The following is a 20,581-nucleotide window of genomic DNA, read 5'->3' as shown; positions in this document are numbered from 1 at the left end:
TTATAATTATTTATTTTGAAAAAATGACTTTCTGCTAAGTTTCTTGCGGCGCATTCTTATCGTCAATGATGGTCTTTCCGAAAGCGCTGGTAGCTTAAAAAACCGGCCAAGAGCGTGTCGGACACGCCCAAAATAGGGTTCCGTAGCCATTACAAAAAAATAAGTAATATCCGTATTTTATACGGAATCTTCCAAGTTTAGGTATATTTTATACCTTAGGCTGCTATTTACTCTTAAACTACTAATAATTCGCAAGCAAACTTATCCATTATAGTTTTCCTTGAAAGTTTGATATATTTACTACCATCCTGATTTTTTTCAAATTTTTCCACCCACCGGCTTAGATTTTAGAGGGATTTTAGACGCTCAATTTTAATGAAAATTTACAATACAATACAAATATTCTTTATTGCACACCATAAAGCAGTACAAAAAACTTATAATATAAACACTTAGATTCAGGGTAGACTATAGGCGGTCTTATCGCTTAAAAGCGATCTCTTCCAGACAACCATTTAGGTACAAAAAATTATGTTTTACAAAAATAGGTGGCGGAAACAGAAACGGAAAATAAAAACAAACAAAAAATCAATAATATTAAAATAAATACAAATGATACAACTATAGGTATAAATACATACATGCAATACTTAACAATAAATAAACTACTAACATAAAATAGCAATATAAATTGTCAATAAGGCCGTAATGGGAGAAAAAGGATAAGAAATTAGGAAATAAAATAGATAAACACAGAAAGACTGAGGACAGAGCCAAGAAGGCAGTGTCAAGAAGTGAGAAAATTTGCACTTTAAAGTTGAATATTTCGCAAACAAATCACTGAATCGAAAAATCGTTTTAGCAACCCCTAATGGTTTTAAAAGACCTATCCAACAATACCCCACACTATAGGGTTGGATGAGAAAAATAAAATCACCCCCACTTTACGTCCATCGGAGGTACCCTAAAAAATTTTTTTTTTAATCTTTGATTGTACCATTTTGTCGGCATAGTTTACTTATATATCCGTGCAAAATTACAGCTTTCTAGCATTGATAGTCCCTGAGCAAAGCTGTGGACGGACAGACAGACAGACAGACAGACAGACAGAGACAGACAGAATGCTTTATGTCCACGCAATAATGGTTATTTTCCAAAGGCGAGATGAGTCGAGACGAGAATTGAAATTTGTATGCATTCTCGCGCGCCCGCCGCGAGCCGCCGCGGGCGCCGCCATACATCAATTCTCGTCTAGCCTCGCCTTGCCGGTGGAAAATTACCTTAAGAGCGAAAAAGACGTTTTCCCGTCGGTAAACATCGTTGTGCGTCGGCCGAGCCGATCGACGTCTTTTTCGCTCATATTGCGTGGATATAAACCGTTTTTTGATCGGCTAAAGACGATACCGCGTCGATAGGTTTAGGTAGACCTATGGCGCCGCGCTGTTTCATGCCAGGGCCGGTACAGACGAACTGCATTCAGACTGCAATGTAACTGCCAACTGCCAGCTGCCCATACATTTGTCATTGCAGTTCCACTGCAACACAACTGTACGCTGACTGCGATAAAAATGTGTGTACTGGCCCTTTGTGACGTAGTGATGTGGCCATACCGGCGTGATGTGGCCACATCGTGGTGACGTGACCACATCGTGGTGATGTGACCACATCGTGGTGATGTGGCACCGTGGTGATGTGGCAAGGCTCTACTTGTTAAAAGCACTTTGGCACAGTAAGCCTAGAGATGCGAAATCTCAGCAAGATTAACTGTGAATGTTTTTAAAATATTTATTAAAAAATATAGCCTTTAATTAGAGTTTACTATAGATGCATCCCTTTTTAAACATATATGCGTGTTAATGTATTAGAATCATTGTAATAAACTTCCGCCATCTTAGTACCTTGTAGCGACATCTAGTGTTCATAGAATACAACTTCCTATTGATTGCCAATATTCTCCTAAAGATCTGATGTTTGAACTTGCCGACTTCTTATATCGAATGTCTTTATACTAGAGCATGGACTAGATTTAAAAGTTTGACTTTTGAATTAGTTTAGATTTTATTCCTTTGAAAAAGCGGGCGAGCTACTGTTAGCTGTAGACTCAAATAGATTTAATTATATTGTATATATTTAGTCTATCAATATGGATTATGCTAACTTACGGAAAAATAGTGAAATATATGGGAAATAAAACTGAACCTTAGTGACAAAGAAAAAGGTATCATTTTGGTAGCAATCGCTACTCTATTTTTATTCAAATAGATACATAGGTTACTGACGGATTAATAGTCAAGATATTATTATGTCCGACATGTTTCGAAACAATTCGTGGTTCCTTCTCAAGTTGAGCTGAGCTCGAACGGAAAGCCGACTGTGAACACCGTGTCCCCTCACCGTTCACGGTTGTCTTTCCATTCGAGCTCCTCTTGAGAATGAACCTCAGATTTGTTAGAAACATGTTAGGCACATCTTGACTATTAATTCCTGAGTGACCATATGTCTTATTTTAATGAGACTTCGTATTGGATGGGGAGCTGTTATGAAACTCTCTGATGTGATCAAGGACAGGAATGTGCCTCTCTTCTAGTCTTCGATCTACGTGTCCTGCCGGTGATGGTGTATGGCGCGGAAGGGCAGTGTGGGAAGGGGTGTAGGTTTTAGAACCTTTTGCAAGGTCCGCCCGGATTGCTACCACCATCTTGCTCGCTAATCCTGCCGTGAAACAGCAGTGCTTGCACTGTTGTGTTTCAACGTGGAGAGTAAGACAGCCGGTGAAATTACTGGCACTTGAGGTATCCCATCTTAGGCCTCTAGGTTGGCAACGCATCTGCAATCCCCCTGGTGTTGCAGGTGTCTATGGGCGGTGGTGATCTCTTATCATCAGGAGACCCACTTGCTCGTTTGCCGTCCAGTTAAATAAAAAAAAAAGGGAGCGAAATCATGTCACATGCGCTTGCATGATTTTGTTCTGAGTTCGATACAGTGCCCTTAGTGTAACTTTTCGGTTACAAAATACGTCACGATCGCGTACGCGTAAAATCTCAATTTGTATGGAAACACGAACATCGCAAACGTTCCGCTAGAGGCGCTCTTCGTGTTTCCATATAAATTAAGATTTTAACTCGAACGCGATCAATACGTATTTTGTAACCGAAAAATTACACTAAGGGCACTGGGCTAAAAATCGCACCGAGAATGGCTGTTCGCTGTGGAGACTCGGCTTCGTTATGCGCGGCTACGATGGTTTGCTGCGCTAAGTTGGTACGCAGCTTTAGCATAGTAAAAGAGAACAAGTATGCACACTCCGACCCTTTACGAGACTTATCTGCCTACTCCGGCGCGGACGCTTAGGGTTATCGATGTCTATTTTAGATTAATTAATTGCCTACAGGCAAATAATTTTAGTATGAAAGTTGACTAAAATTTGTCTAATATTTGTGTCTAGAGAAACAAGATTCTTTGCCGTTCTATTATTCTACTAAATTTAAAAATATTATTTATAAATTCGCCGAAGTGGTAATGGCGACTGTGTACATACTACTCATGTTTCCTACGCATAATACTATAACTATAATGTTTATAGGTAGGTAGTCTATTATTTTTTTATGTGTCCTTGCACGAAACTATCACACTACACTTATATACTACTAAATTACCACTATACCTAATACAAAAAACCGCGAACGTAAAAGGTGATCATCTCGCGACTCGCGAAGCGAGCGCAAGACGAGCGAGCTAAAATCGGAACGTACGGCACCGAGACGGCAGCGCAGGCTTGACTAAAGAAAACTTAATCCTCCTTAAATTATCAGTGTGTGCGTGCGGCGGGTGCGTGCGTACCGGCGCCAACCGGCGAGCACACATTTAAGCCGCGCGATGTACTTTTGTTCGTAGTGAACCTACTTGTTTTCTTTTACTATGGCTTTAGGGTCTCCCCACCCCACACGACCATTGACGCGGAATCGGCAATCATCCCAGCCTATTTACATCCCACTGCTGGGCACAGGCCTCCTCTCAGAATGAGAGGGCTTGGGCCGTAGTTCCCACGCGGGCCCAGTGCGGATTGGAAACTTCACACATACCATTGAATGACTTCACAGGTGTGTGCAGATTTCCTCACGATGTTTTCCTTCACCGTAAAGCTCGTGGTATATGTCAAATGTAATGTCGCACATTAATTTCGAAAAACTCAGAGGTGCGGGCCGGGGTTTGAACCCAAAAAGCCGTATACAAAAAAATTGCCTTGCATCGATTTACTCCGTAAAAAACTGTATGACCAGGCTAAGCTGAATTGTAGGTACATATGTTTATTCGTACATACGCTAAAATAACTACACACACACACACACACACACACAAACATCACGCTTGTATTATCTTGTTATTTTGTTACTAGTAAATATGTCATAATCCGTCATGGTGACAAACTAATAGAGAGAACTGACTTGGAACTGACGTAGTGACGTGCCATACCGGTTTGTTTACGGGTTTACGGTCTTTATGGTTTGTGGTAGTGTCGCTCCCTGCGCAGAGTTTCACGCAATACTCCCTATTTTTTTAACACAAACTTTTTAAAATTCCCTTATTTAATAGCCGTTCGCGCCACGTTAAAAATTGTTCCGAGTCCTAACAAATCGGTCAAACAATTACGCCCAATACCGGAAAACGTTTAAAAGGTAGTTATTTCGAGTTATTGCTTTTCGACCAGTGGGCTGATTGATTACATCACAATATTCCGTGGGGTAACCGGACCCTTTATATTTTACGATTTATGTGCAATCATGACATATTGAAGCTCAAGGTACCTACCATCAGCCAAATAAATGGTTGATCAATTTTTAAACAAGTTCTAATCAAATGAATATGTCGCTAAAGTCGGAACTTTCAAGTTGACAGACACGTCTATTGGCATTATTGTTTTATGACATGCAAACGATTATTCATCAACTTTAGGTTAGGTTGGTAGACCACATATTTGGCTGATGGTACGTACTCGTGCCTTCTTGTGTCAAAATAAACGGGTTGTTAAATCTAGGGCTCTTCAAGGCTAGAGTGAATAGGCTATTACTGAACCAGAGAGACTAAGGTAAGTACACTTTTGGCCTCATCTGCACTTAACATCAGGTGAGACAGGCGTCAATTACGGTCAGTTATATGTAAAAAAATAGTGATTAGAAGTCACTTAAGACGTTTTACATTGCTAAGTAATAACAAAAATCTGAAAACCTCAATATTTTTCTGTCCGTTCATGTCAGTAACCATCTAAAATGACCACACGTCGTCTCAGCGCTGAGATATGTGGTGCATAGGGGAAATTCGTGTCTGTACCGTTGTCCAGCAGTGGTGTAGCGGTATAGCACGCGGCACGGAATACCGAGGACCTGGGTTCGATTCCCAGTGCTGGTCTTATTTTTCTGGTTTTTCTGTGCATCTATATTTCAGTTTGTATTTTCGATATTGACACTAACCTAGCCAACAAAAAGTTGAAAACCCCGACTTTGTAACTTCAAAGTTCAATATCTCAAAAATGGCAGAACCGATTTTGATCAAACATATCTAAGAACCATCGCTAGAAAACCTACTTTCAAATAAAAAAAATCGGTCCACCCGTTTAAGAGCTACGGTGTCACAGACAGACAGACAGACACAAACATGCATATTTACAGACACAACAGACACACATAGCGCCCAAACTTATAACACCCCTCTTTTTGCGTCGGGGGTTAAAAAAGAAAGAACACATTTTCAAAATTTAAAAGAATACAAGAACAGCAAATAATTATGTGAAGCCGAATAATGGTCTCCACTCTGCGGATTCGGCGGACATGATTTAGTTTGGTCGATTGCACAAATGCACGCGCATCCAAAAACGAGCTTACACGCGCAAATAAAACGCAAGTCTACCGTATTTTATCTCACTCACCACTCCGCTCCGCTGCCTTGCTCCGCTCCATTGAACAGGTAGCCTAAATGCTTTGTCTCTTTCTAGATGAAACAACGTTCGCAAAAACACATAATTAAGCAGGAAAGTCACATGTCGCGGCCACTCGTGCTGCGAATAATCAAGCGTCCATGTTCGCTGACAGCCGCCATTGCGATTCCAATTAGCGTATAATTAATGATAAACGCTTGCTCATTAGCGGCATGAGGGTCAGGCGGTATTATCGTCCCGCTTCCGCTTGTGAATTTGATCCACTCATGCTTAGGTCTCATCTGCTGTTTAGCATTTTCTGACCTTTAAACTTTAATTTAAGACGCGGACGCGAGATTTCCAAAATAAAGTCTTGTACAAGTTCAGTTTGTTATTTATCATTCACTCTATTTTTGCGTACCTACTCAGAGATGCTTGCGAGCGAAAGACGGCCGCGGGAAGGAGATCGTGCAAGTGACGAGTTGGGACAAAATGTTTGCGCGCTCTTAAAATGAGTTTTTATAAAAAAAGTAGATTGTACAACAAGAGCATATAATGAGCCATTTTACCCAAGACGTTCATATAGCCACCCGAGCCGGTACGGCGAGAGTGGATAGACACGTCGAGGGGAAAATGGGTTTAATACTCGAGTTTTACACCCTGCTTTTCACTTAGATTGCGAGGAAATGAAATAGCAACAGTGGAAACAATTACTCTATATACCTTTTATTTTTTATGCATTATTATATAATTCCATTTTTAAAATTTTATTGATTTATTTTGATTGATTTTTAGTTTTATATAAATTGAAAATTATTAAAAAAATATGTAGAAACTTTTTTGTTTGTGGCTGTTGACACCTGATTTTACCATGGTCTTAGACAAAGATTTTATTTTACACACAAGAAGTTTGCAGGTGGTAGGACCTTGTGCAAGGTCCGCCCGGATTGCTACCACCATCTTGCTCGCTAATCCTGCCGTGAAGCAGCAGTGCTTGTATTGTTGTGTTTCGGCGTGGAGAGTAAGACAGCCGGTGAAATTACTGGCACGTGAGGTATCCCATCTTAGGCCTCTAGGTTGGCAACGTGTTTGCAATACCCCTGGTGTTGCAGATGTTTATGGGCGGTGGTGACCTCTTACCATCAGGAGACCCACTTGCTCGTTTGCCTTCCAGTCGTATAAAAAAAAAAAAGATCATAAAAAGTAATTTTATGTCGCCTAGATACAGCATAAACACGAACTTTACGAGCATGAGAAGTGAAAAAAACATTTCTATACTTTTGTGTAGACAATAAATACCTATATGAGTTGACATCCAACCTATCACCAAACCACCTTTCATATAAGTAAATTCGATTAAGTACTAAGTAGATGTAAATAATTTCTACTAGCAACATTTGACCTCAACACACATCAAACATTGCAATTAAAATAATCGGTCTAAGCGTGAAGAAGTAACAAACTGACAGACAGAAAAACTGATTTTTTTTCACATTTATAATTTTAGTATGGAAGTATGTATGTCTATAGGCACTAGGCACACATCGTATCACGTCCTATCATAAGCGTTAGCGTACCAAACCCGTAAATGTGCGGTAGTAAATGTGCATTTCAACTGTTTGTTTCGGAAATCAAAGTACATTGGGTGGGTCGCTTTTACTCGGCCACTGCGTGCGACCATGATATTTCCAATCATACACACAACTAATAAATTTTGAAGTGAATTTAATGTTGATCAACACAATATTCGAAATTGTCAAGTTTATTAAAATCGAATACACATTTACGATACAATATAATGCCATGACTGTTTATTAAACGGCACTTACTCGTAAACACTAAATTATACAGGAACTAAACTGTATGTACTTATAGTCGTGATCAAAGTTATAAAGGTTTTCATTGTAAATCACGCACAAAAAAATGTGTTTATAAAGAAATATACAGTGCTTGACAAGAATTACCAGGGATTCCCTGGAAAAGATAGGTACCTAATTTCGATTTCTTCTTCGAGATAATAGCATTATCAGTCAGCTTGGTGGTTTAGCGATACAGTATTGGACTTGTAAATTGGAGGTGTTAAGTCCTAATCTAGGACGGACGCGACTTGGTTTATTTATTTTTCTTTTTATATATATCGACTAATTTATAAACATGTGTCTTCCCCAAAAAGAAATCAAGTTTTAGCGAAAATAAAATACGAACAAATTGTACTAAGTATATTAATTAACTACAAAATACATAAAAAGACTCGAGCTTTTCTCATTTATCGTTTTTTTTTTGCTTCAGGCTGCAATAAGAATGTTAACGCCACGCACTGATATTGTAAATTCAAAGTCCAATGTCTCAAAAATGGTGAACTAATTTTAATCACACTTACTAAAAACCAACGCATGAAAATTTGCTTTTACATAAAAAACCGGTCAAGTGCGAATCGGACTCCAGTTCCGTACCATCTATACCTACAATATTCATTAGAAATTAGCAAAAAAAAACGGCAAAAAACTCGTTTGTTGTATGGGAGTGGGAGCCCCTCTTAAATATTTATTTTATTCTGTTTTTAGTATTTGTTGTTATAGCGGCCTCAGTTATACATAATCTGTGAAAATTTAAACTGTCTAACTATTACGGTTCATGAGACATCAGCCTGGTGACAGACGGACGGAGGGACGGAGCTTAGTAATAGGGTCTCCGTTTTTATCCTTTGGGTATGGAACCCTAAAAATCCGTTTGTGAGCTACGATGTCATAGACAGACACAGACTTTGGTTTCAAACATTTAACACCCCTAACATTTTAGACTATCGCGGTCATTACTAATTTTTATTAATTAAATTCGGGTTTTATCGTCTCGTGATTATGGCACAATACAATACAATACAATACAATACAATACCATACAATAACTCTTTATTGCACAACAACACAGTAAGCAGTACAGAAAACGCAAGTAAAAATACATAGAGATTTTCTAAGGTAAGCAATAGGCGGCCTTATCGCTTCAGAGCGATCTCTTCCAGGCAACCTTTACAATAGACAGAAATAAGGAATACTTTTTAGCTGGTGGTGCAATTTACAGTAGGTTAGAGCAGTATCAAGAATACATAAAACTAACACATACAATACACATACACAACAAATCCAAACAGATAGATAGGTAGATAGATACCATAACAACATATAAATAAGCTAACTATAACATCCATACGCAAGATGACAGATAGTGCTCTCTAAGCATAGACTTAAAGATAGGCCTATAACCGAGTGGCCTGGACAGTGTAAGAATAAACATAGAATTTAGATGATATTGTAACGGATAACTCACGTCTTAAACCGAGTTTAGCTCGACATATAGCCCGAACCATGTCGAGCTAAACTCGGTTTAAGACGTGAGTTATCCGTTACAATATCATTTAATATGAGTGAGTCTCACGGTAGTTTCATGTTCAAAATAGAATTTAGAGTTTGAAAGTGGGACAGAAGAACACATGCAACTGTGCCGAAATATCGAGCTACTCTAAAATCAAGGTACGCGGAACAAAACCCGAATTTAATTTATAAAATGTAACACCCCCTTTTTGCGAATAGCGACTGTACCCGTTTTAAACCCCCGACGCAAAAGAGGGATGTTATAAGTTTGACCGCTATGTGTGTCTGTCTGTCTGTGGCACCGTAGCTCTTAAACGGGTGGACCAATTTGAATGCGGTTTTTTTAATTGAAAGCAGGTTTTCTAGCGATGGTTCTAAGATATGTTTCATCAAAATCGGTTCAGCCTTTTTTGAGATATTGAACTTTGAAGTGACAAAGTCGGGGTTTTCAACTTTTTGTTGTTTAGTTTATAAATAAAGTACTTAGTAACACTAACTAAACCACTACATTACACACATTTGCATAACGACTGAATTATGAACGAGGCGTGTAGCGGGCGCGTGTAATGTGTAATGTGCACGGGTTTGTGTCAACACCGGTTGATTATGTACACGCATGACATTATAATCCTTAGGCATAGTACGCCATGAAAATACTACGAGTATTGTGTCCTAATGAAGGTTCTCGAATGGCGTCCGCGGACCGGGAGACGAGCTGTCGGTAAGCCTCCAACTAGATGGAGCGACGACCTGGTTGAGATTGCGGGATCGCGGTGGATGCAGAAAGCACAAGACCGGTCTGAGTGGAGAGCCTTGGGGGAGGCCTATGTCCAGCAGTGGACGTCTTTCGGCTGACATGATGATGATGATGATTGTGTCCTAAGGGCAGTGAATAAGGAATAACGAATGAGTCGAAAGAAAGAAGTCGAAGACTGAGGGTTTTAATGATGTTCATAATTACAGTATCGGCCATTGTGACATACGATTTTTAATTATTTATTCACTAAAACAAAATCAAAAGAAGTACAGGAATACTTATCAAATTCAAACTGAAACAACATTTATTGACATAAAAACACACTATATCGCAACAAAAACACAGTAAAAACATAAACAGAAGAAGAGAGAAAAGTTAGAGACGTTGCGCTGTAGAGTGATGCCAAAAGAACTCAGTTCAATCTCAATCTTATCTCTATTATGCGACCAGACCAGAGTTATTAGACGACCAGATGGCCTAGTGGTTAGAGAACCTGACTACGAAGCTTGAGGTCCCGGGTTCGATTCCCGTGTCGGGGCAGATATTTGTATGAAAAATACGAATGTTTGTTCTCGGGTCTTGGGTGTTTACAATGTATTTAAGTATGTATCTATCTATATAATTATATTTATCCGTTGCTTAGTACCCATAACACAAGCTTTGCTAAGCTTACTTTGGGACTAGGTCAATTGGTGTGAATTGTCCCGTGATATTTATTTATTATGCCTCTGCCAAACTGCAAAGCAGTTTGTTAGCAGAAAGTGTAGAATTCGTCACATTTGCAAGTAAACATTATGTAGTTATTATGTTATATTTTAAATGTTACTTTAGTCTCTGCATGGCAAGCACAAAAAAATTGTAACAATATGGACTATCATCATCATCATCGGCCTATCTTAGTCCACTGCTGGTTATAGGCCTCTCCATTGAGGGCTATCGTTTTTTGTCTTACTAGATGGCGCCACTGTTGCGTGGGGATTTTAAGATGATTTTAAGTGTGGCTTTCAAAGTCTGTTATTACGGGCGTGAAAACAATGTTTAGATTAAAATCATATTTAATACATATCTTAAAACCGTACCATAAAAATATCGAGCAACCAGTCTTGCGTAGTCCCGTTTTGTTCGAAAAAAAGGGAGGACAAAAGTTTTCGAAACACAAAACTGTCTCAAAACACAGACATTCATTGCCCCTTATCGCATAATTGCCATAATTAATTTCAGGTACTTAATGCAAAATATTCACAAAAATATTCTAATTATAAATAAACCCGCGTAGCTCACCCAAAAACTATGACATTTGACATTTCGGAGACCTCACACTACACTAGCGCCTCTAGCGGCGAATTCATACGCGATAGCCCTCATTGCACGCCACTGAGCACGATCGGCCACTCGGATTACAAATGAAAGCTAGTAATTAGCTCATTCAACATTTGATAATGTTATAGGAGAAAAGAATTCTATGTAGGTACATACTCTGCTAAGTAACTTAAAGTTCAACAATTGGGACCCATTATTGGCAATTTTTTAAGCTGGTCACGATTTTGAATGCGTCCCAAGTTCGACTGTTGAACTTTAAGTCATTTAACAGGGTTCTAGACTAGACTACTAGACTAATTTTTCGTTTTTAGTTATTTTAAAGCACTCTAGGTTTTTTTTTATTTATCTTCTTTTAATTTTTTTTTATATCGAAAGGCCAAAAAGGGTGCTGGTCATCTGATGGGAAGCAGTCACCACCGACCGCCCACGGACACCCGCAAGACGAAGGGTATGACAGGTGCACAGCCAGCACTTTGCGAGATTGATATGCCGTATAATTTAGGAACCACAATTTCTAACCGTGATTTGTCCGAAAGCTCTCCGTAAACTTAAAGCTATTCTATATTTCCCGGACAGTAAAGCAATTTGGTAAAATATTGGATGATAGTGTATAATATGCTAGCAGTGCAAGATACTTAGTTGATGCCCTCTCGGGGTTGGCAACGCCCTCTAGTAATAAAATATTAAGATATGATCGGGCCGTGTTGCGGTGTTGCGAGAATTCAGACGTTTCGTAATGTGACTAGGTAGTAGCGATCCAGCCGTTGGTTATCTATGCTCAGACAAATAAAGATACTTACAGCTTACAAATTTCCTGAACAGGTATAACAGGAAACTTGTGTTTATACGTTCACTAAAAGTAAAATAAAAGCGGCCAAGAGCGTGTCTGACATGACCAGGATAGGATTCCGTAGCCGTTACGAAAAAGTCATACTATCCGCATTAATTAAGTAATATATACGACGCTTATGTAGAGAGCTATGTTTGGGGTTTCTCTACGGGATCGAATCAGAAATGAGGAGATACGTAGAACAAGGGTCACCGACATAGCCAAGCGAATTAGCTCGTTGAAGTAGTAATGGGCAGGCCATATAGCACGGAGAACAAATGGTCGTTGGGGCTGAAAGGTTCACGAGTGGAGATCGCAGATCGGCAAACGCAGCGTAGGACGTCCATCAACGAGATGGACGGATGACCTGGTTATATTCGCGGATTCACGGTGGATGCAAGTGGCTTAAAACCAAGGCAACTGGAGGTCTATGGGGGAGGCCTTTGTCCAACAGTGGACGTCCTATGGCTGATATGATGATGATACGACGCTCGAGTTAAAAAAAAACACATTTTAAAGTTAAATATTTCGCAAACGAATCACTGTATTGAAAAATCGTCTGGACAATTCCGTAATGATTTTGAAAGACCTATTCAACTATACCCCACACTACGTATCTTAGACGAGAAAAAAAGTCACCCTTTTTTTTATCATGGGACACTTGACACCAATTGACCTATTTTACGTCTATGGACTGGTAGCTACCATAAAAAAAAACTCATTTTATTTTACAACTGTCGTTATAATTGCTACATATTCATGTTAAATTACGCCTCTCAGCTAAGCCGCGCACAGACGGACAAACGGAGAAACAGACATGGCGAAACTATAAGAGTTCCGTTTTTGCCATTTTGGCCACGGAACCCTAAAAAAGAGCCACATTCAAAGCCTAATTTTAAGTGACGGATAAATATGACGCTGTCTCTATATTCACACAAAACAAACAAAGACGGCGTCACAGATATCAGTAACATAAAATTTAGCAATCAGTAGTGAAATAGGCCCTTAGAGACCATTCTCCACGAACATTTCTTCGTATAAAATCACCTGACCATTTCGGTAACTTATATCCGCAGGACATTTCCAAGATGGCCGGTTTCCCGCATCCCCGCAACCGCGCTATAAATCGCGCTAATGCCCGGCTACCGTATAAATTGCGTGCAGCTGACCGCCGAGCCTTGGGGGCTACTACGAAAATCGAAGTTCGTATCGTCCGTCCCTCTCACTCTCGTATTAAATTATATTAGCGTCAGCGGGACGGCAAGAGACGAAGTTCGAATTTTCCACTTCGTGGTATAGGGCCTGTCGTGCTACCGAATACCGAATAATACGCATTAGCGGATTAGCCGTATTTTTAACCCCCGACGCAAAAAGAGGGGTGTTATAAGTTTGACCGCTATGTGTGTCTGTGTATCTGTAAATATGCATGTTTGTCTGTGTGTCTGTCTGTCTGTCTGTCTGTGGCACCGTAGCTCTTAAACGGGTGGACCGATTTGAATGCGTTTTTTTTATTTAAACGCAGGTTTTCTAACGATGGTTCTTAGATATGTTTTATTAAAATCGGTTCAGCCATTTTTGAGATATTGAATTTCGAAGTGACAAAGTCGGGGTTTTAAAATATATAAAATAAATAAATAAAACCTTTATTGCCACAACTTAAAATTACAAATTGTTAAAAAAATACGCATCTGCAATACCCCTGGTGTTGCAGATGTTTATGGGCAGTGGTGATCTCTTACCATCAGGAGACTCACTTGCTCGTTTGCCATCCAGTCGAATTAAAAAAAAATGTGGTAGAAAAATGAAAAGTTGGGACAATGGATGGGCAGTCTCAGCATATAACTTTCTTTTCTAACTTTTTGTTGGTTAGGTTAGGTTACTCGAAGAGAGCGAGTAGGTTTCACTATGGGATCGAATCGAAAACTAGGAGATACACAGAATTATGAGGGTCCACCGACATAGCCAAGAACCGTCTCTCCAAGATCCCCAAAAATTAATACAAATGTTACAACAATACGTCTAGGTCTTATAAAGAAGCTCAGAGTCGCTCATCGATCTATGAAGAGAGCTAAGAGTATGCTCGGGGTTTCTCTTCTGGATCGAATCAGAAATGAACAGATACTTGGAAGAACAATTAAGGGTCACCGACATAGCCAAGAGATGTTCGCTGAAGTGGCAATGGGCAGGCCATAAAACACGGAGAACAGATGGCCTTTAGGGTCGAGAAGTAGGATGTCCGCCAGCGAGATGGACGGATAACTGGTCAAAGCCGTGGGTTCACGGTGGATGAAGGCAGCTTCCAACCGAAGCATGAAGGTCTATGGGGGAGGCCTATGTCCAAAAGTGGAGTGATATGATGATGTTGATGATGATGAGTGCACAGACTAGAATAAAACCTTGTGTCATTTATTTACTATATTAGGTTTAGTTTTATTTATTTCATAAATTATCGTATTTCAGAAATTATTGACTCATCTCCTAATTGCCGTGACGGATAATAGTGTTTTGAACCAATGAGTGCCAAAAATCATTTTTTTTTTACTCATCTCCTTTGTCCTTAACACCACAGAAATAAAATGTAAAATTAAAATCTTAACGACTGTGTACTTACCTTAGCCGGTAAAATTAAATAATCTTCTCTGCATTATTCTCCATGCAAAGATCCCATTAAACTGGCCACGTTGCCACACTGAAGGATAAAGAACCTTGGCACCAGAAACGATCCAGAGTGAGAGTCCAAACTGCAAACGTCTCCAGTTACTCCAGACGTCCAGTTACGTTGTACCAAATAGAAAAAAAAAATAGAGCGTGACTATCACGATTATTATCTATCGTGGTGCTCGCTTCAACGTGTAACCTGTATTTTTATACCACTGTTTCTGACTCTACCTTCCCTCCGCAGCACGGCAACGCTACCACATCGAGCGAGACTTCCGTGGGCACGAACACCGCCACGGCGGGTCCAAGCAAACAGCCGCCGGCAGCCAAGTTCCGACACGGTCTGCTGCAGCTCATGATTCACACGATCGATCCGATGCACGACGGTGAGTTAGGTATGCACCGCTTTGCTTACACTTTACACTTGCTTGAGGGGGCGAGAGCTGCAAGGTCATCAGCCTATAGCAGTCTACTGTTGGACATAGGCTTTCCCCAATGAGCGCCATTGCGCCCTGTCCTCGGCTCGACGCATCCAGCTTCTACCAGCATTTCGCAGATCGTCACTTCATCTGGCCGGACAGTGTCATACCCTACGTTAGCTGAGGCGAGTTCTCCACATAAGAACTCTTTTACTCTACCAGTAGTCGGTTGTTGAGCTATTACAGTTAAGAAATTTGTATCTTGTTACATACATAATTATTCACAACAATATCCTAAGAAAATTATCAATGCCACTTTTCTGTGTTCAGAAATCGCCGTGGTAGAAATTTAACAGTATCTCATTACTAAAATCAAAGTGTGCGCTGGAAGCAGGCTGCGAAAAATATGGTTTTGTTCTCGAAAATCGATTAGTCTGATCAAAAGTCAAAAGTCAAAATATCTTTATTCAATTTAAAGCAAGCACTTATGAATGTAAAAAAAAAATCTACCACCGGTTCGGAAAAACCTCTGTTGAGAAGAATCCGGCAAGAAACTCAACGAGGTATATTTTTTAAACAGATTTACAGTATTATTAAATGAAATCTATACATCACAACTTACAACACAACTTACAACACAACTTTATTTTTAACAGTTAAGTTCGCTATTTGAAGGGATCGCGAATGAGGATCGGAATTATTTCCTAATATCCCAGTCCATGATATAATCATTAACTTTATAATACGCCTTAGATATTAATGTCTTCTTGACAATAGATCTGAATTTTGTATCTGTTTCACTTATAATATTTTTTGGAATTTTATTATAAAAACGTATGCAATTTCCCAGAAACGACTTTTTGGTTTTAGCCAGTCTGTAAGATGGAACTAAGCTTCCCTGTGTTTCTAGTAGCCTTTGGCTTATCGACGTTAGTGGGAAAATCACATAATTATGTTCTTCCTTACATATATGATTATTTCAAAAACATAAAGCGACGGCAGGGTTAGGATACCTGTTTCCTTAAAAAAAGATGTTAATTGATCTTTTCCTTCCTCTAAGTCATTCATTACACTCTTCATTGGTTGATTGAATGCATCGACATTTTGTTGCCAAGCGCGAGTAGTCAAAGATTAAACACCAAAAAGTCGAGCCGGTTATGCATATGTTCATATATCTTTGGCAATGTGTTTACCAGCAAATTTCCTTATCACATCCACCGAGGTTATTGATGTGGTCATGTGACAATTTTCGCAAAACAGAGTTTGGATTAAAATATAACAGAGCAAGATCCAGACAAGATGAAACGACGATCTGGTAAAAGTCGCAGGAACTAGTTGCGCGTAGCGCAAGACCGATCGTCGTGGAGCTCTTTGGAGGAGTTATCCCTCCAGCAGTGAACGTCTTTCGGCTGATACGATGATAAGATAAAGTTTCCTTTCCTTTGAATGAAGAAACACGCAAACGAATGGAGAAAACGATAAGTAACTGTGAAAAAGTGGCTTTAGAATGTTATATCTTTACAACTTTCCAGCTGCTCGCCCTCTCGCCCAATTTCACTTTATTATTTAGCTTTAATTATCCACTAAACTATCCGCACTAGTCTCCAGAACACGCCAAGCTCTTCCGCCACCACGTATTGCAATATTATTTTCGAGTGCTTCCAACGGGGTGAGTTACGTGCTTTGTTTTTCTTAAGTATACTTACTCTTTATAAGTGCAACTCAAGACTTACTGAATCCACTAGTGAAAGTATTAAAAAAATCCGTTAGGGCGGTTTCAGACCAGTGCGTTTTCTACGCGTGCTAGATTAAACCGAACGCACGTGTACGCGCTTATTCCTGCTGTGCTACTACGAAGCTCGCAAATCGAAGTTCGTATCGCACCGTCCCTTTTACTCGCGTATTAAATGACATAAGCGTCAGCGGGACGGCAACATACGCAGTTCGAGTTTTGCACTTCGTGGTAAATATAGGGCCTATGTGTTCAACGCTCGTGGAAAACCAAACAGCACCTGTATGCTTAGTGAATTTTCCCGTTCACAAAATACGTCTCGATCGCGTTCGCATTAAAATCTCAATTTCTATGGAAACACGGACAGCGCCTCTAGCGGAAAGTTTGCGCAACAACTTTTGTGAGTGTAGGTTTGCTACGTAAACTACATATTTCGTCCGCGTATCGTAACGAAAACGGGTGACGATGCCGCGCCGTGGACATGTGGCGGCTACGTATCGACAATCGAACGCTCGATTTACGTCTTCGAATAGTAAACGAATGTTTTGTGAAAACGCCACACTAAAGGCACTGTACGCGCGAACACGCGCCACAAAAACAAGCTTATACGCACAAATAAATCGCTAGTTTGAAACCGCCCTACTTAAACTAATACATGAAAAAAAAACAGAAAGGAACAAAATAAATATCTACATTACTACAATAAATAGGTAAGTAAATTCCAGGAATTCCCGAAGCACTTTTTCAGTTGAAACTGTTGCACTCTTGGATGCAGCACCTGCAGGAATTAGTAAACTGAAGTACTAAAGTTTCCTCTAAGTACTTTCGTCTGCTATATCCTGAAGATGTGTCAGCCTTCACAGCACTGCGCGCACGCCGCTCTTGCCTCGATACTTGAGACTTAAGGCGTTTAATTTTTTGCCAAATTGTTTTCGTGTAATATCGTAAGTAAAGTAGCTAAGGTATGCAAATGAAATATATTTTATGACAGGAAAAGACCATTAGTGAAAAATTTTACACCACAAATCACTAACAGCTCATTAACTCCTCAACCCCGCAACGTAAGTTTACTTGGAGCTCCTGCCAGATTTTCACGTCCGCAGACATTATTTATTTGGCTGCACATACCCGTGATCCGTTCCAGCGTTAAGCTCTGACGCCTCTAATTTCGGCCCGGGTTAATATAGCCCGGGTAGTTGATGGGGTTTGGGCACATCGACCGCACGCATCCTTTCGTTCACTACTTCTACAGCACAGCAACTAAGTAAGTATACTTGGGATACTATTAAAAGGATCACCTCTGTCAAAGTTGCTGTTTGCTACACAATAAATACCTATATTACTTTTTGCTTTAGCCAAAAACTTTTATCCTATCGTGTCCGAATAACGGATGAAAGTAGGTAAGTATGTAGATAGATAAGTATATAGATAGATATGAATACAATCCCATTATGAATGCAGGACATTGTATGATAGTTAAAGGTATCTATGTCCAACAGAACGGCTAACGGCTGATAAGATGAATCTATGAAGAAGCAAACAAGAACTAAGTAGAATATATCTTATTCTTCAATCCCAATTATCTTCAAATTATCTCACAATTATCCGTGAGAAAGAAAGAATACATTTATTTGTGAAATTTTGGAAAGAAAATGTTCCCAAATCAAGCACACTGCCGGCCTTGCGAACGGCGCTGACTCCCTTTGGAACCACTGAATATACATCAAAGTAAAACCCTAATACCAGTTAAAGAGGGTATACTCTGCCCATGTCGCGTGAGTATACTCACCGTTTTCAAACTTCACCTTTAAAGGTACCTCATTTTCCGCGGCATTTTGGCTAAAAATAGGGCGAGCATGCTGGCCCCGCCTTGACCCCTAGCATCGATCGGCATCATGCTCATTGAGCACAAATATGCTCGTTTATTATTCGCGAAAGCTAATAATAGTTTCGGGACTATTTAGTTTCGTTTCACGCTATTTAAAACCGTCCTTAATTGTTTGGTTGATACGCTCAACTTCTCCGATACAATCTGGCTCATTCATTTAGCTTAGTTGTTGGTTTGGTCTGACGGGGTACGCCTATTTTACTATTGCTTGACTTCTGTTTATTATTATTTTTTGCTTTCACGTCTATTCATAGCATATTGTTACGATTTATAAAAGTCAAAATTCATAAATATTTTTTTAGAGCAACATGTAATTTATACAATGTATTCGCACAACTCAAATTTAGGCAGTTTTAATATTGTTTATTTATCAGGAAGTTTTTGAATAAAAAACACCAGAAATCCTTTCGTCTATACCTTTCTTAGATCTTCTTTCCTTTTTTCTTTCGCCGTCCTTTGTAGATGACATGCTTTCTGTGCACCTAAAAGGTTTGCCTTCCCAATACTGTCAATTCAGGAAATGGACTTGTCAAAATACGTGCTAGGGTGTATCCATGAGTTTCTTATTAACATAGGAAATTGGAAATTTTAAGTAGGAACCCTGAATGACTGGTAGCACCCCATTATTATTATTTTAAATTAAAAAGTTTGTGAAGATGTTTCGATATTTGGATAATTGTTATGCAATAACGCAATAACAGCTGAAAGTATTTAAATAAAAATTGGCGCACAGATATACATACAAACATCTACATTGAGACTTAGGGTACCTAATATACCGGTTATGCGTTTTCGTGGAATAAGAAACAAGATAGAAAATAGAGGTGCAATACAATACAAATAATCCTTATGACATACTACAAATCAGCACAATAATTTTATACAGCGACAAAATGCAGGGTAGATAATAGGCGGCCTTATTGCTTAAAAGTGACTCTTCCTGGCAACCATTTGGATACAGAAACTAATACAAATACATCAAAATTGGTGGCGGAAATAAAAACACAGAACAAAAACGATAATATCGAAAATACAAACTGAGACATGGATGCACAGAAAAACCAGAAAAAGAGACCAGCACTGGGAATCGAACCCAGGTCCTCAGCAATCCGTGCTGCGTGCTATAACCCCTACACCACTGCTGGACTCCACTGTCCAGCAGTGGTGTAGGGGTTACAGGTATCCCGTGAAACCATATCGAAAATACAAACTGAGACATGGATGCACAGAAAAACCAGAAAAAGAGACCAGCACTGGGAATCGAACCCAGGTCCTCAGCAATCCGTGCTGCGTGCTATAACCCCTACACCACTACTGGACTCCGCTGTCCCAGTGCTGGTCTCTTTTTCTGGTTTTTCTGTGCATCCATGTCTCAGTTTGTATTTTCGATATGGTTTCACGGGATACCTGTAAAAGTAACAAATTTGGAGTTGTAATAAAAAATACAAAAAGACTCCAAAAAACCAACCATAAAAACGATAATGTTACTAATAATAATGATACTAAATATTATGTTCCATTCACTGATATTACGCCGATTGGATGCACCACTCGAATTATCAGTGCTATTGGATCATTAGCTTACGTACTTACGCTACAAAAAAAACAACATTTTAACCTAAATACTAATATCAGTAGAAATAACAAAATAATTCTGATATCAAAAAACATATCGTTAACTAAGCATTCCGCTGCTTCC

General features: G+C 39.5%; 1 protein-coding gene across 4 annotated transcripts in view; it reads left to right on the top strand.

Moving 5' to 3' along the window:
- The window catches only part of Nckx30C (solute carrier family 24 member Nckx30C), an 87,841-nt gene that overhangs the window by 42,676 nt on the left and 24,584 nt on the right, over nucleotides 1–20,581 (top strand). For 3 of the 4 annotated variants that reach the window (XM_074097959.1, XM_074097958.1, XM_074097956.1), the window contains one exon: nucleotides 15,088–15,238. In XM_074097959.1, the coding sequence (XP_073954060.1) occupies nucleotides 15,088–15,238 (151 nt within the window). The remainder of the gene's footprint in view (nucleotides 1–15,087; nucleotides 15,239–20,581) is intronic. The other variant, XM_074097957.1, reaches the window with a different exon arrangement.

Source organism: Choristoneura fumiferana, chromosome 14 (genome assembly GCF_025370935.1).
Source record: "Choristoneura fumiferana chromosome 14, NRCan_CFum_1, whole genome shotgun sequence".
NCBI lineage: Eukaryota > Metazoa > Arthropoda > Insecta > Lepidoptera > Tortricidae > Choristoneura > Choristoneura fumiferana.
This window is presented reverse-complemented; position numbering and strand designations above follow the sequence as displayed.